This window comes from Ammodytes marinus (genome assembly GCF_949987685.1).
Source record: "Ammodytes marinus genome assembly, chromosome: 12".
Lineage (NCBI taxonomy): Eukaryota > Metazoa > Chordata > Actinopteri > Uranoscopiformes > Ammodytidae > Ammodytes > Ammodytes marinus.
This window is the reverse complement of record NC_137216.1, coordinates 11215921-11231920: the sequence shown is the minus strand read 5'-3', so window position 1 is coordinate 11231920 and position 16000 is coordinate 11215921. Positions and strand designations below refer to the sequence as shown.

The window sequence follows — 16000 nt, the reverse complement described above, 5'->3', positions numbered from 1 at the left end:
CCAGGGCTCATAGGCCATACCCCAATTTTTTTATCCTTCCACTCCACCGTCTCCTGCAAGTCAGATATTTCTCTAGTAAAACCCTCCTGTTTGTTACGCAGCTGACGGATTTCCTATACAGCAGGAAAAGGAAGTAAAGTTTGAGAGGTAGACAGAGAAAACAAAAAGAGGAAAGCAGTGCATAGAGTATTTACAGTGTGTGAAAGTTTTGAAAAGCACCCCAGCATGCAGCACTTCTAAGTGACACCTTATGTTCCAAATATCGGTCCTTTTAACAAATGGGAGGCTTAGATTGTGCCCTTTGTTTCAAACTCTTCCTGAGACACACAACTAGGGGTCAAATACTCACATTTAGCAGCTCTTCACTTTGTTTTAGCGTCTCTTTCATGTCATTGAACTGGAACTGAAGCACACCGTGGGCATGTTTCTCTCGATCAAATTCCTGTGAGGAACAAGAGACAGCTTGACAACCAGTAGCACTTTTGTTTTCACTTTGAACATTGGTCTCATACAAATAAAAACACACAACAGCCCAACCAAAAACATTAGTGGTAAGCCTCTCTCTTTGTTTCACCGGATACACTCTGAACATTTTAAATTTGGAGAAATGTGTTTGTACATTTTGCAGACACATTGCACATATTTTCTTATGTATTGCTGCTTTACTGCATGGTATTATAAAAAAAGCTGAGTCCTTGTCCTGTTACTGTTGATGACTGCTAGAAAAAGTCTCACTGAGGTTTCCCCTACATAATTAGGGCCAAATTCCATACGTCTTTCCATACAAGTTATGCCACATGAATCATTATGATGCTTTGAACCACAGTGACAAATTGTCTGATGTGCCATACAGATACATTAATGATGTAGTAATCCAAAGACATTCAAGTGTCCTACACTTTCTATATTTACTTTCATATTAAATATTCAAATATTCTTAGTTTAAATGACTATCTCTGTCTGCCTGCTGTACCTTGACTTTCTCATCATATCCTCTTCGTGACTCTGACAGCAGCTCCTCCAGCTCCATGAGCGAGTCTTTGAGTGTGTCCACCTGGTACATCAGGTTGTTCTTCTCGTTATCCAGCTGGGCGTTGGACACCATGGCCTTGCGATACTTCTCCTCCACTTCTGTTAATGTATCCTAAAGTCATGACACACACAGAGAAGATATAACATGTCCTCAAATAGACCTGCAGAGTCATACCGTTCAATACAATGGACACACTATATGTTTGGAGTAGCAGATGTATGCAGCTGCCAGTGAATGCCAACAATACAAGAATGCATTTTGAAGTAACAGCTGTATACTTATCTGTGTCTCACAACTGCAAACACAGGTAAGTGGAAGTTAAAGTAAAGTAGTAAAGGTGCGCACACACACAAATAAAGACAACACATGCAGTGGGAACTAAGAAAACACACACGTTAGTAAGTGCTGATGTAAGATAGAAAACTTCTGCCCAGTTCAAAATGAATGAGAAATATTGCCACAGCATCCAAGCCTCACACAAAGACTGCAGATATAGTACTATCAATGTGTGTAAATATTTGTTATAAGTTTGGAGCACCATTACTGATAGGGGAGAGTTTTATAGTTAGGACAAATAAAAATTAATTGGTAACAGATTGTCGATTGATCTGTAGAGTGAAAGTCACCGTAAATAGAATTCCAACTGTACATTGTGTCCTTTGGGTAATAGATCAGGGACCTGTTTGCACATATCATTGCATATGGAACCCACTCCAAGTAACAAGTCCAAAATCAGTGAGTAAGAAACACCAAACATATTAGTTGATAGAGCGTCTGGAGTTGGGGGTTCAGGCTTATACCTTGGCTTCTTTTAGGTTCTGTGTGTACTTGCTTTCCACATCTTGAATCTGATCCTTCAGTTCGTGAATTTCCTGGTGAAGAGCGCAGCAGCAGTGAACAGAGAAGCTTAGCGTGGCAGCAACAGAAAAGGCGACGCAGAATGTTTTGTGACCGAGCAAAAAATAAAGAACAGAAGTGTTTGCAGATAGAAAGAAAATGGCAGCACAAAGCCTCGTAGAAGAAAATGTCCCTAAATCGGTGATATCCAGCTTTCCCATAATGCCTTGTGGTCTAATGAGAGAAATGACTGGGCCTCTTTATACACTGAATTTTTCGCTCTGTGCGAGTACTGAAATTTAACACAATATAATACAGCAGAACTTGTATGTGATCAAAACTGTCCGAAATAAAAAAATTAGGTAAATTCTCAATTGGGCCACATGACATGGGTACAATTATAATCAATTGAATTGATTGTTGAAGTTGAAACCATGATTTTAATTATATATGAATAATTACATTTCCACATTATTCACACAGATGAATAAGATTACATTTGTGAGCATCGTCTGGCTCAATTGAGTTTGAGCATAAACATGATGCTTTTATCTAATTGGTCCAATAACCCTGTTTGATAGCTAATGGGAAAACCCCCAATACACAAGGAAAGGTCCTCCCTATCTACAGGGAGCTACATCTCTTCAGCATTACCTTTATTTCTCGTATAGAGGTCTCTGCATCTAAAGTTAGAGCCGTCTCGCCACTTCCTCTCCGCGAGGAGGACCCGCCTAAGGAGGTGAGGGTCGCTGCTGTCAAGGCAGACCCTGCTCGAGATCCCTAAGGAAGAAAAAAATTGTTTTAATGTTTTGAAGTCCTTTTGAGCATACAATAATGACATAAAACCCGGCACTCATTATTTTTAATAACTGAAGAAAAAAAAACACAGCAGTTAGTGATGTGATCCACCCACCTTCTCAAGATAATCCCTGTCCTCCACCTGTTGAGACAAATAAAACACAGTCAGAGCAAACAGATGTTGGTCTAGAGGCCACAGGGCCAAGATGACAAAATGGAGGGAAGAAGTCAAAATCAAAATCCTCACCACAGCCGGCTCAGAGTGATAAGATTTAAGAAGCACAAAACAAAACAATTCTTTCAAGTTGTCCAATCTACTTTTCCACAGAAGCAAAAGGCACACGATTATCGTGATATGACACACCATGCAAATAATGAACACGAGAGTTTTCAGAAATTGAAATCACCGCAACTGAACGAGCCACAAATTAGTCTGACACAGTAGTCCAATCAACAACAGATCATTTGTTAAAAACACACTTCAAACACCAAGTTGATCTGAGTTTTTCCTCTGTGCCACACACACACACACACACACATAAAAACAATAAAACTGGTAGTTTAGTCAGACTGGCAGTCAACATACAAGTTATCCTCTGACACAAACACAGCGTGCAATCAGCTCTCCTTGTAGGGTGAGGAATGCTCAAAAAGGAAGTACGGGTATCAACCAAGCACGGAACTCAGCTCACTTCACAGCCTCGGCGTCCTGCGGGTGCAAAGCGACTCACGTCAGGATAGTCAGGAATCGTGACATCGTCCAGGTCCCGGTGAAGGCCACTGCTACCGGCCGCGCTCCTCAGAAAACTGGCTACAGAGCTGCAGTTGTCCTACATCCACCACCAGGGGGCGAAACGCAACCACAAGGAAGCCAAACACACCAGACCGTTAGAAAGTCAAGGGGACAAAAGGTTGAAGAGGTCCTTCATTAGTGCTCAAAATAACTAGAAGGGTTATTGCTTTTTTTTAACTCTTAAATCCTACTTTCAGCTGATGTATTTCAACTTGTTCTAAACTCAGTGAACTGGACTGATGACTACACACTGGGTAGATTGTCGTTTCATAGTTTTATTTCAGGCATTAGTGCGATTTGCCGGACCTACAGTAGGTGACTTGCAGGCAGTTCAGTGCTTCATGGCCCTCTACATTAAAACAAAACATTACCATCCTGTAATGACTATGTACTATACTGGTCTACCAGGAAATACCTGCTTTTAATCTGCACACAGAACAAATAATGTTCTCCAACTGTCACACCCTCTGGGAACACTTTCCAACTAGGTATGGAGATTCTCTATTGCCAGACAGGGAATCATAAACCCAATGTTGTAGTATAAGAGCAGGATGGCTGTGACGGAATAGTAGAGACTTATGTGGTTACAAAGCATCGTGCACCAGTGGGCTAAAGCAATGTAAACTTAAGGATTGGTAGTGGGGTTGTCTGGGGAATGAGGCTCACCACTGGGCTGGCGCGGGCCGAACTGACCCTGGAACCGGCCCTGGAGGAGACCCTGGAGCCCGAGCTGCGATAACTAGTGTACTCTAAAGGCTGCAGAGAAGACACACCGTTATGTTCCTGTCCACAAGCGGAGGCAAACACCATCAAACATGCTCACACTCACGGTAACAGCACGAGTATCAGACACAAGACGAATGCCGCAGTTTGGCATTTTAATCACAATTGGCTTAATGTAAAATATAAAGAACTCATAAAAATATAAGTCTAGTTGCATTAAAATAGATATATTGATATCCCAAACAGCCGCCATGTATCATCAAACAAACTATCACTCCAGTCACTCAAAAAGCTGTGTGCAATTCTCATTAAAGAACAAAACAAACTAACAAACATGAACAACTCGCTCATTTTACACCAGATTCATGTTCACACTGTATTCATATTGTTTTAGGTAACTGGCAGTATTCTCAATCCAGACTAAAACAGAAAGCACTTGGCCATGTCACTCTCACACATACATACACAGGCACACACACACTCACACCGACATGCTTACACACATACGTGCACAGATAGTGTACTCATGCCTCAGCAGCAGAACAGACAAAGACATTTCTGTGATTGTATTCCATGATTTTCTACTCCATGGTGAAATAAAAAATCCTGCCTTAACCATAAATATGAGGCTCCATCCATAACTGAAACATACAGTGACTGACATGAGCGCTCAGTGAATTTAAAAGGTGAGCATTTTACTGGAAGAAGCAATTGACTTGATCATCTAATCCTTAACTCTTTAGACAAACAAGCTTAGTTTGAGGTGTTTTTAAGAAAGCTGGTGATCGTGAATGCTATTTAAAAAAGGTGTGGATTAACACTGTGTGGTAGTTATAGTGGGGAAAGGTAAGCTGGAAATGAATTGAACCAACCCTACAATACAGCTGCTGGCTGATCTGACTGTGTGACCTGATGAACTGCAAAACACAGCAGGAAGTCAGGAGGAAGAATGAGCTTTACAAGGCAGCAGGTTGGAAAAACCATCAAATGAATAATCTTGTTTCCCCCTGTCCCTCTCTACAGAGAAGTGGACTCTCATGTAATCAGTATGTGTCCGTCTATAACTTTTCTTCATACGGACCTGGTAACCATTGAATGCTGAACCTGGGTTTCTGGAAGAGGACAGACCATCAAAGCCAGAGGAAGCATAAGACGCCTGGAATGAGGAAAAGGGAGGAAGGAAGCGACAGTAACAAGCGGTGAGATTGAGCCAGGCGGGAATGAGGGGAAAGGGATGGCAAGTTCACCAACATCTTTGTCAAAAGTCACCCGACTCTTCACCCAAAGCGTAACTTGCACCTGTGGGCAATGTATTCACACTATGCCAGTAAACAGCAGTGAGTGAAGGTCAGTGCTTAATAAAGCTAAATCACTAGCACCACACACGCATGCACACACCAGTGCAACTGAAACTCCATGAGCATTTAATTTGCATACACATTTGCACATTTGTACCACTTTAACCATTTGTGGTTTTTAAATAATGAGCCCAATAGTGTACAGTCCAGAGTACAGCTTGGTTTAAATACACAGAATAACTATGCATGCACTGACAAAGAAAATATTGTTTGATATTCTGTAACAGTACTGACTCTGGGAAATATATCACACAAATACTCCACAACAATGAGAAAGTCTGACAATTGGAGAAAAGACAAAAACCATGCACCTACATGTCTGTTGTACTAGGAGACAAGACAGCTTGATTAGAAAAACGTTTAGCAGTGCACCACATGCCTCAATAAAAAACGATCCAAACTTTCACAGGTCCTAAGAGGTTGATATTACAACTGAATTTGTTAATGAAAACAATTTCAGACAGTAAGAGAAGTGCACACACACACACACACACACACACACACACACACACACACACACACACACACACACACACACACTAGTGGAAGGAGCAGTGCAGTGCCACCCACCGGCTGCAGGTCTAGTCTGGAGGCTCGAGACACTCTGCTGTCATCACTTAGTCTGGAGCTCTGGGAGTCAAAAACCAAATGTCATCCTCACTACGTCCATGTGACAGCGCACAGCTTTGTTTACATCTCACTGACACGTCACATGCTCTTACAGTAAATTGATGCGTAGCTATTGGTTTGGAAACTTCAAATAACCAAAAGGGACAGTGTTTCAAGCCATGTGCTGTAAAATAAGCACACACCACCAGTGGCTTCTATATATAATAAATAAATAAAACGTTGCCTTATTTGCATTGGTGAACTTCTGTTCTCCATTAAAATCAGAAATGACATTTTTCCTTTGTCATTTTATGTTGACAGTTTTTCATCTAGTTTTCATTGAAGCAGGATTATATCTACGTCTTGCTGATTTCAAAAACCAAGTCTAAGTCTTTTTTCCAGGTGATTAAATTGTTATAAAAATTGTGTCTGAATTGTGCAATAAACAAACTCGCAGACATTTGGCACAAAGAAAAACATTCCTCACATAGGATCAAATTGATGAGAATATTTTGCTCCCTGCATATTAACATGTGACATCCTGTTTCAACGTGGCCACACTTGTCAAAACCTATTACAGTTGGCATGTAACTCATTTTCTCAGGGACTGTGAAATTGTGGGGCTCCACCCACTGCGGTTTGCCTCAAACTATGAGATTATTCCTGCCTCCAAAATATTTTTTAAAATCAATAACCCAGAACCAGTCACGTAACGTTTGGGACAATGAGGATGATTGGTGGGCCGGCACGCACCGTAAGGTCCAGCCTGGAGGAGCGGGACACTTTGCTCTCGTCACTGAGTCTGGAGCTCTGGCAGCATGAGAGAGAGGACATGTCATGAGTGACAGGTTGTAGGACTGTGTATATGCAAGGACACGATACAATACACATCACGATACATGGGTTATGATATATTGCGATACGATGCATATTGCGATATTTCATGGTTCACTGAAATACAAGTTGCTGTGTAAGATCTGATCATCCCATCACTAATCACTAATATTGATAATTCAAAGCATAGTACTTATACATCTAGGAGCGGAGGTTGTAGTTCACAACCCATTAAAACATATATTGATATGATACATATATCACAGAAATAAATATTGCGATATATTGCCGTATCAATATTTTAGCACAGCCCTATGAGTGACAGGTTGGAAAATTGCCAGCACTCCCTTATTGTACAACACACACCAAATGCAAAATGTCTGTCCATTCAGACCAACACACGAGCTACTGACCCTGCTGGACATCACACTGTATTCGTCATCATTGCCCTTCTGTGAATAAAGAACACGAGTGAGACATACTGATGCTGCTACTGTGTGTGTGCGTGTGGCCCTTTGAGCATTTACATGTTGGGCTTTTACATACGTCTCTGTCTCTGTCTTTGTGCTTCTTCTTTTTCTTTGACTTCTTATGTGAGTGTGAGGACGAGCCCTTAGAGCCAGAGGAAGAGAGGGAAAGTAGGGAAGGGTGAAAACACACTCAGTGGACAAAGTCTTTCTCAACCCAAAACGAGAAAGGCTTAACCATAAATATATCGTTGTTACACAGTGTGAAACTATAGTATGAACAGTAACCATAGCCATTATTATTCCAGTCACTATTAATAGAAAAACCCAAGCAACACAAACATGCACAATGGACTCTTTTCACTGGCCAGACTGAGGTTTAGAACCATAACAAAAGGCCAAAACCCATTAACATGCACTTATATGATCAAACTAACTGATTCAGCTGATAAAATAACCAAGCTAAATGTCCAGGATCTCGTACGTCCATAAGAATGATTAGTAAGAACATTTTTTCCACATTACACCACAGAAGAAAAAGGCACGTAGCATTTTGAGACATAACAGAGCCCAAAATAGTGCTGCGTGTGTTTTGGTTGGAGCATGCAGCTCTATATCACTGTGTTCTTTCTGTCAAACGTCAAATCTGACTGCTAGGTACTAACTGTTCCTTCATAATAGCAAAGATAAGTTGAATCACTTGATAGAATCGTATAATATGAACTAAATGTATCCACATTCTTGTATCATTTTCAAGTACAAGTAAATCTAGACGACAAAATATATCGATAACATTCCTGTACAATCCCAAACTACTTAATTTCAAATCAAAATCAAAATCCATTTAATTCATACCAACATGCTTAAGAGATATATAACTGATTGGAATTCCTTTTATGTTAACTCCACTTCTAATGTCATCAGAGATATAAAACAGATTCACTCCATACTCTCAAGTCTTTGAACCCGTTGTTAGTCAAACTCCTTCACACATGTTCAACAAGCGCGGTTACTGTGTTCTTCAAGAACATCCCTTACCCCTCCGCCAAAGGCCCCAACCGCATCAAGATCCGACTGTTCAAAAGAAACAATATTATCATCACCAACATGTGCCAGCCTGGTGGACAGCACCTTGTGAAGTTACATAGAACAGACACGCTGCCTCCACGTCATGAGTAAAAGGTCTAAGAAGACAAGGTCTGTGTTTGTGAATGAAGAAAAAAGAGTTTTAGAGAGTGTCTTGCATGTTGAATGCATGTGGTGTTTGAGTGATACTGACCCTGACACTGCCCCGGCTTCCCACTGACATCCGCTCATCGTCGTCTGAGAGCTGTGTGACAGAGATGGAAATGGATGGTTAGGGTTTGGGAAATGTTCACAGTGTGTGATAGATGACAGCATTGACGGTAAGCAGTGCACTGACAAGACACATCCTGCTGCAATGAAACAGGCTTCAATTAGCAGTGTTTCCTTCTGTTTCAGATTATACCTTTATTTTGTATTGAGATAAAGAAAACAAAATGCAATGTTAGCAAATTAAGTAATCATTTGTAGCGATGTGTGACCTTTTCCAATTTCTTCTTCAAAAATGGATGCACAGTTAAAGGTGGGGTGAGCGATCTCCAGAAAGCGTTTGTTAATGTTTATACTAACCGCGGCCAGTACGTCATGATCGACATTTTAGCGAGTGGCCCGAGTTAGTGGAGCAGCAGCTGTGTAAAACTAAAAACACCCAACTTTTTTTTCAGCGTGCACACATGACGGACAGGTTATGTATGGTGAGTAGATATTAGCAGATTTTGACAAAAAGTATTCTGGATTACATTAGCTGAGCATGCCTTTAACCCCTTCAGACCCGCATTTTTTCTGCTGGGCAAATTTTTTTTTTTTAACTGATTCAGACTACTCTTGAACATAAAAACAGAGTGGATATATTTTTTTTTTCTAACTCATGTTTTTATGAGTTTTTTTTCATGTCCATTCCAATGGACGCCAGGTCACGATGCACGTAAAATGCCATAAAACATTAAAAATAAAAGGCATATATGTCCTCAGGTATGGCCTAAACATCTGGAACTGGATGTTTTTGAGTCTGTGTAAGGTTCTGAACATGCATATCAACTTGATAGGTGTATCACAGCGAGGGTAGGCAACAGCAGTGAGGTCATCACCAGGAAAGCCCAGTGCCTACTAGAAGAGAGGGAAATGCTATGACGCAGTCTGAACATGCACATGAAGACAATATATGTAGGATTGACATAAAAAATAAATCAGTTTTGCCTTCAGTAAACGATCATGGAACTTACAACACATAACCATGCTTTTTATAGTATGCTAATTAACCTTTAACAAGGTTATTCGCCCGACTCCTGATGTCCATTGCAATGGACATCGGATTTTGAAAAAATCCTAAAAATTTATTACGTGACATAGGTTCAAAATAACTTCAAATATTATCACTTGTAATAGTTAAAATTACACTGAGAGCACGTTTGTTTGGCTAGCATGAACATAAATGTAGATTTTAGATTGAAAATGGGCAGTTACTCTTCCCTCTCTGGATCGGCTCAGCCATACTTGTCTTGTCAGATGTCTGTCACTCTCTCAGAGCATGCTCGAAGTCATTACATGATTTTGATTGGATAATCAGGATCCAATCAGTAACCAGCAGTGCTGACATCATCCAATTACAGAGTATTTATTGGTTTAGAGAAAGAAATATGTCATGTCCATTCCAATGGACGCAGGGTCTGAAGGGGTTAAAGGAATGGTTTATTGCCTCGTCTTGAACCTGAGTGTGAGGCAACAAGTTAAAAAAAAAACATTTGAACTATTAATATTAACCTTCTGTTTATGAAACTCACTTGACTTTTCAAAATGACTTTTGTTCAGTCTGAATGTCAAGACAATGAACAGGTTAACATTGAGGAAGTTCTGAGTTTGCGTTGTCAGGTAATGACACAGCAAATATAAACAGGAACAGATCAGAGGTCTTAGGAAAATAAGATAGCCATGTTTACAATAGAAGCCTACAAAAAAATGTAATAAAGAATAATTGTGTTAATGTGAGTTATGAACTGGCAAAGTGTAATGATGATATCTACAAGTAAAACAAAGAACCCTTTTCACCAGCAGTGTCTCGCCTTTAATACAGAATAACTGTGTAAACTGACAAAGACTGTTAGAGATGCTGTCACAGCACTGACTCCACTGTGACGAGACATCTTGGGGAAATAAATACATCACAAATACTCCACAACCATGAGCAAGTATTTCAGTACAGAAAAGACTAAATCCATGCACCTACTGTATATGTCTGCTGTAGTATACTTTAACACAAGACAGCTTGCTTAGAAAACATCTAGCAGCGCACCACATGCCTCAATAAAAACGATCCAAACTATCCCGGACATAAGCGCTTGATCTCATTTTGTTAATGAACACGACTTCAGACAGTAAGAGAAGAACACACACACACTACATTAGTGGAAGGAGCAGAAAGTCTCCAGTGCAGTGCAGTGCCACCCACCGGCTGCAGGTCTAGTCTGGAGGCTCGAGACACTCTGCTGTCATCACTTAGTCTGGAGCTCTGGGAGTTAAAAACCAAATGTCATCCTCACTACGTCCATGTAGCAGCATTTTTTACCTTTGCTTAACAAGGCAGGTCATTAGGAACACATTTGTATTTACAAAGACGGCCTGGCAAAAGAAAATAGCCTTTTGAGGTGAGCGAGGGTGGGGGCTGAAAAGAAGGTCCACTTAAATGTTAAAAGGACAAAAAGCAGCACACACCCAGCTCATCTAAACACACCGGCACATATCACATTTCCAGCACAGTTAAAAGCAATGCTTTGTGGAGGTGTCCCTCAAATATGTCACAGATATAGATAATTGAAGGAACAGTGTTTCAAGCTTTGTGCTATAAGATAATAATAAGCACAAGCCACCAGTGGTTTCTATATATAAATAAATAAAATGTTGCATTATTTGCATTGAGGAACTTTGGTTCTTCATTCTTAAAGAATGATTTATTCCTTGGCATTTAACAATTTAAAGGTTTTGCCCAGTTGACCTGAAGACAACATCAGATACTTATTGGCTGTCTGTGGTCTTCCATTGAATTTTTCCCATGTATTTTCATGTAACATTTTCCATTTGGTGGAAGACAGGAATATGGAGGAAAGGCATGAAGAGATGGAAAGAGAGGGAGCGCTACAAACCGTTTGCGTTCGTGCAGGACGTGAGTATCTCTCACTGTCTTCCTGGATGGGGGAGGGAGGGGAAGAGGGGATGGAGAAGAGAGGAGATGAAGGGTGTGAAGGAGGACAGAGAGATGTCAAAGATCATTGAGATCGATGGAAGAGGAAGATAACTGTGGCTTAAGGTAAGAAGAGAAAATGTTGAGGTCACAGTGGTGTCTAGTCAAAATAGAAGTCATATGTTTTCATTCCAGTTAAAAAACATTAGTGTACTGAGTGAAATCTGATGCATGACGACTACGAGAAATTAAGTCATTGCTCAATATGAGCTATAAAAAGAATCTTAATAATATGAAAATAAAGTTGTAATTTAACAAGAACAAATATGAAAACCTTTTTTGTATTCTCGTAGAATGAATATATTTTTTTCCTGGATGTGGTCCTAATACTCCGTTGTTCAGATCAGACTTGATAGCAATGAAAAAAACTGGACACCACATTAAGTGAGCATTACATGCTTTTTGGTTCATTTGAATCCAGTTGTACAATGCCTGCATTAAACAAATCTAGGTGGCTTTTTACTTGACAGTGAAGTGCACACTTGTTGACAGAATCAGTCCATGTCCTACAAAACCATCACACTGAACCAGTAATCCAGTCAACAAACCACTGAGACCGACACCCATGTTGCACAAACAGTGTCACCTCAAATCGCAACAAACAGTAAGTGAATGACTTTAGTAAAAACAAAAACAAAAAATATCACACGGTTGTTAGTCAAATTACATCACACACACTACATCTCCTCCGTGCAATGTTTGGACCTCTCTGGGACCATCCAGTAAGTAACTCAAGTGGTAAATTCAACACAGTAAATCCCATGCAGCCTCACACCAACGGGGCAGATGGTCATGCTGATTCAAAGCCAAACAGGCACCATGGCTCCTTTGAATAAGTGGATTATCTCTAATGGACAAGCTTTGATTCCTTATAATCCGTTATTTTCTAAAAAGGCTTAACAGGAATTAAGTGGAATTCAAAAGGGGACTCAGCACGCTGCAAACGCTTTCAACAAAACACTAATACAAGCTTCAAAAAAGAAGGCTAAGAAATGCATGCATAGTTTTTAGTAAAGGGGAGGCAGATTTTTAGTGTTGTCGTCACAGCACAGAAACTGTACCATCCATTGTTCAATATCTCCCCATTTACTGTCCGACCGGTCATCTACTTTGCGGTCATCTACTTTGGTGTTCAAGCCGTAGTATTTCTAAGAAGAGACAGGGAATGAAGGCAAGGGAAAACTTCAGAAAAACAGAACAGGAGTAGCACATTTCCATTATTTCCCTGAGGACATTTAAAGCACACACCTAAGGTAGTTACATAACCATGCTTAATATCAAATGACGTCCTATGGGGAAGTGAGGAAGAGGAGGCCTACCTTCTGCACCTGAAAGATCTACACATCAACACCGACCAGAGGTAGAGGAGAAAGATGGGAGAGGAATGGAACATGAAAACAGGAGGGAAGCAAATCATAATGAGATGTGATAAAGAAAGACAGATATGAAATTAATACTTTTAAAAAAGGCAAGAGTTTGCAGCTGCACTGAGTGACAGACAGACAGGGAGCGACAGCATGCAGAGCCGACATACTCTTGCAGGTTTCTGCTAATGAGAGGCATTCAGGAATGTCAAGTGGCTCGCTACACAGCAGGTCCAATAGTAACTGATCCAAGAACACAGAGTTCACTGGACCTATGAGACAGCTTGATCTACAGGCATTTCCCCATGGTTCCTCGGGGTTGGTATCATTGGCACAAGGCTGTGCCACAGTGTCACATGGCCACAGATCTGAGTCTTGTGACAAACACCTGGCACATCTTGATACCGACGAGGACTGAAAGAGGTCCTGGAATCTATATGGAAGTCATTTTCTGCCTGACACAGGTTTTATAAAGAGCAGTACTTTAATAAACCTGTTGAATACATAAAACAGGGATCTCTACAACCTCTCAAATCTTCCCTCATGTGTCAGATATTGATGTCTGACTGAGATTAAAATGTGCAACTGCTCCTTTATATGCAGCTTCTTTCACCAATGAGACAAACACAAACACACTTGTGCTGTTAAATAAAAAAAAAGCTGGTTAGAATACCTCCACAGAGTAAATCTAGCTTTGAAAGCACACTCCACCCTTTCTGCAGCACTTTCCATCCCGTCGTTCCAGCACTTTAATCCAGATTTACAACCAGTCTCCCCTCGTATGCTTGCCCAATACGTGGATTGGCTGCTTTGTAATTCTGGCTTTTGGAAATGGATTCGCATTCAACCTCCTTGTCCACTCCATCACTTCAGGAACAACGGCACCCCTAGATAATCAACAGAGCCTGGCCTCTTGCCCCCGCTAGCCCACTGCTCTCAATTTAAAAAGGTACAGTCGAGATCAAAAGGTCATATCCACACACTGGCAGCCTATTATTGCAGTAGACTCAAATAAATTGCTGCACCCCGTCTAGTCATTAAAGCAAAGTCATCCTCACTTTCAAGCAGGTTGCATTGATTTTTGTAGAGGTCAGATTCTTATGTAAAATATTTAACATGACTGGTCAAGTGGTACATTATCATAAGTACAATGATATTGTAATGAATTAAGGCTGTGTATTGGCAAGAACTTCACGATACGCATCACGATACATGGGTAACAATATTTTTCGATACATTACGATATGATGCATATTGTGATATATTGCGATATTCCACATATATCACTGAAAATGTAACAGAGCTGAAATACAAGTTGCTGTCACAATCTGGGTGGTCTTAATACATCACATTATATTGATAATCCAGCGGACAAATTTCAAAACCCGGCAATTCCAGGAAACTAGCCGTACTGCGACATCTACTAGAGTAGAGGTTGTAGTTCACAACCATAATGTAGCATAATAATTATCATAGCAGATAATTAACTGACTGTGGGGATCTTGTCTGTTTACATACAGTCTCATTACGAGTCTGGACACCCAATTAGCAAGTGAGCCAGACACACGTCATAAGCCCTTTCGTCATACGAGTAACACCTTTCAGCTTATCAGCCTCCATATTTGCGCCTGTTTTATGTAACTTACCGAGCTGCCCTTATGGTTGGGAGGGGTCCCTGGGCGACCGGTGAGGGCAGCCCTTAGCCCCCTCCCTGCCAGCCGACGCCCAGCCGTCCTGCTGCCCTCAGGGTGCCAGGGAAGGTAGCATTCTGTAGCAGTCAGCAGCTAAGACTATCGGACGGATGTAGGCAGAGATCACAGCGGGACGCAGCACTGTGATTTTGAGCTCACAACAGAGGCGACCTGCAGTTCAAGTTTGCCGTTATACGGCCGATAATCCACCATTAAATCCTGTTTTCAGTGAGTGAGAAGATATCCAAAACTCCGGAAGGTGCGTCCAGCAGAGACCCATCGCTTATGGCAACAACCACGGCAACAACAACAACAACTGCTCCACTGTAGGGTGGACCGAGGAGCAGGACCTGCTAAGCTACTTTAGAACACGGCTGAAGGGTTTAAGGGACAGACGCACACACACACACACACACACACACACACACACACACACACACTCACACACACACACACTGACACACACTGACCAGACTCAACAATGACCAATAATCCTGTGTGTATGACTGGTGCATGCATGTCTGTGCGCATGTTGTATGGGATCAACGACAACTTTAATTTCCATCATTTTAAAACAGAAAATATAACTATGACAAGGATTTATTTATTTCACCATTAGATTTTTGCAATAATGTGGCCAAGTATTTTATGGATAAGAAGTTAGATCATTTTATCCATATTGGTGACCCCTACCAGAGAAAAACCTTAACAGCAAGAAACATTTTTATGTTACAAAAATAGGCTGACTTGAGAAAGTTCAAGAACATTGAAGATCAGGGCAGCAAGGGTGACATGATATTACAGTTTCAGGGGGTTTAACTCGCCAATCCTCAGTGGACCAAAAATTAGAATCTTTTATACATTTTGTTTTTACAGGTGAGAGTCAGAAGTCTGTTGTATGGGATTACTACATGCTAAGAATAGTGGGCAGGAATCCCCATTGCATGGATCAGAGGTGCAGAACCAGATAAATAAAAACTCAAGTAGCACCACTGACCAAACCACACCTAGACTGTTCAGCTCTGCACCCATTTCAGCACAAATCACACTGTTGTGTTGGTGCCAACGCTGGCACTGCTGGACGCACAGGCTGGAAACCTGGAAGTGAGAGTTTCTCTGTTCATTGTATTTATCTATGACGTACAACTTCAGTACTTAATATTGGTAATGAGGGA

The 16000-nt window shown here is 40.9% G+C and overlaps 1 protein-coding gene across 1 annotated transcript in view; it reads right to left on the bottom strand.

Annotated features, from left to right (window-relative positions):
- lrrfip1a (leucine rich repeat (in FLII) interacting protein 1a) overlaps positions 1–16000 on the bottom strand; it is a 47983-nt gene that overhangs the window by 13373 nt on the left and 18610 nt on the right. The window contains exons 3-20 of the mRNA XM_080038410.1: positions 13090–13107; positions 12832–12918; positions 11673–11714; positions 8732–8782; positions 8491–8526; positions 7532–7597; positions 7399–7437; positions 6905–6961; positions 6083–6172; positions 5266–5340; positions 4128–4244; positions 3361–3498; positions 2784–2810; positions 2525–2650; positions 1834–1905; positions 974–1144; positions 350–442; positions 21–113 (exon numbers count right to left, since the gene is read on the bottom strand). Of these exons, the coding sequence (XP_079894536.1) occupies positions 21–113; positions 350–442; positions 974–1144; positions 1834–1905; positions 2525–2650; positions 2784–2810; positions 3361–3498; positions 4128–4244; positions 5266–5340; positions 6083–6172; positions 6905–6961; positions 7399–7437; positions 7532–7597; positions 8491–8526; positions 8732–8782; positions 11673–11714; positions 12832–12918; positions 13090–13107 (1398 nt within the window). The remainder of the gene's footprint in view (positions 1–20; positions 114–349; positions 443–973; positions 1145–1833; positions 1906–2524; positions 2651–2783; positions 2811–3360; positions 3499–4127; positions 4245–5265; positions 5341–6082; positions 6173–6904; positions 6962–7398; positions 7438–7531; positions 7598–8490; positions 8527–8731; positions 8783–11672; positions 11715–12831; positions 12919–13089; positions 13108–16000) is intronic.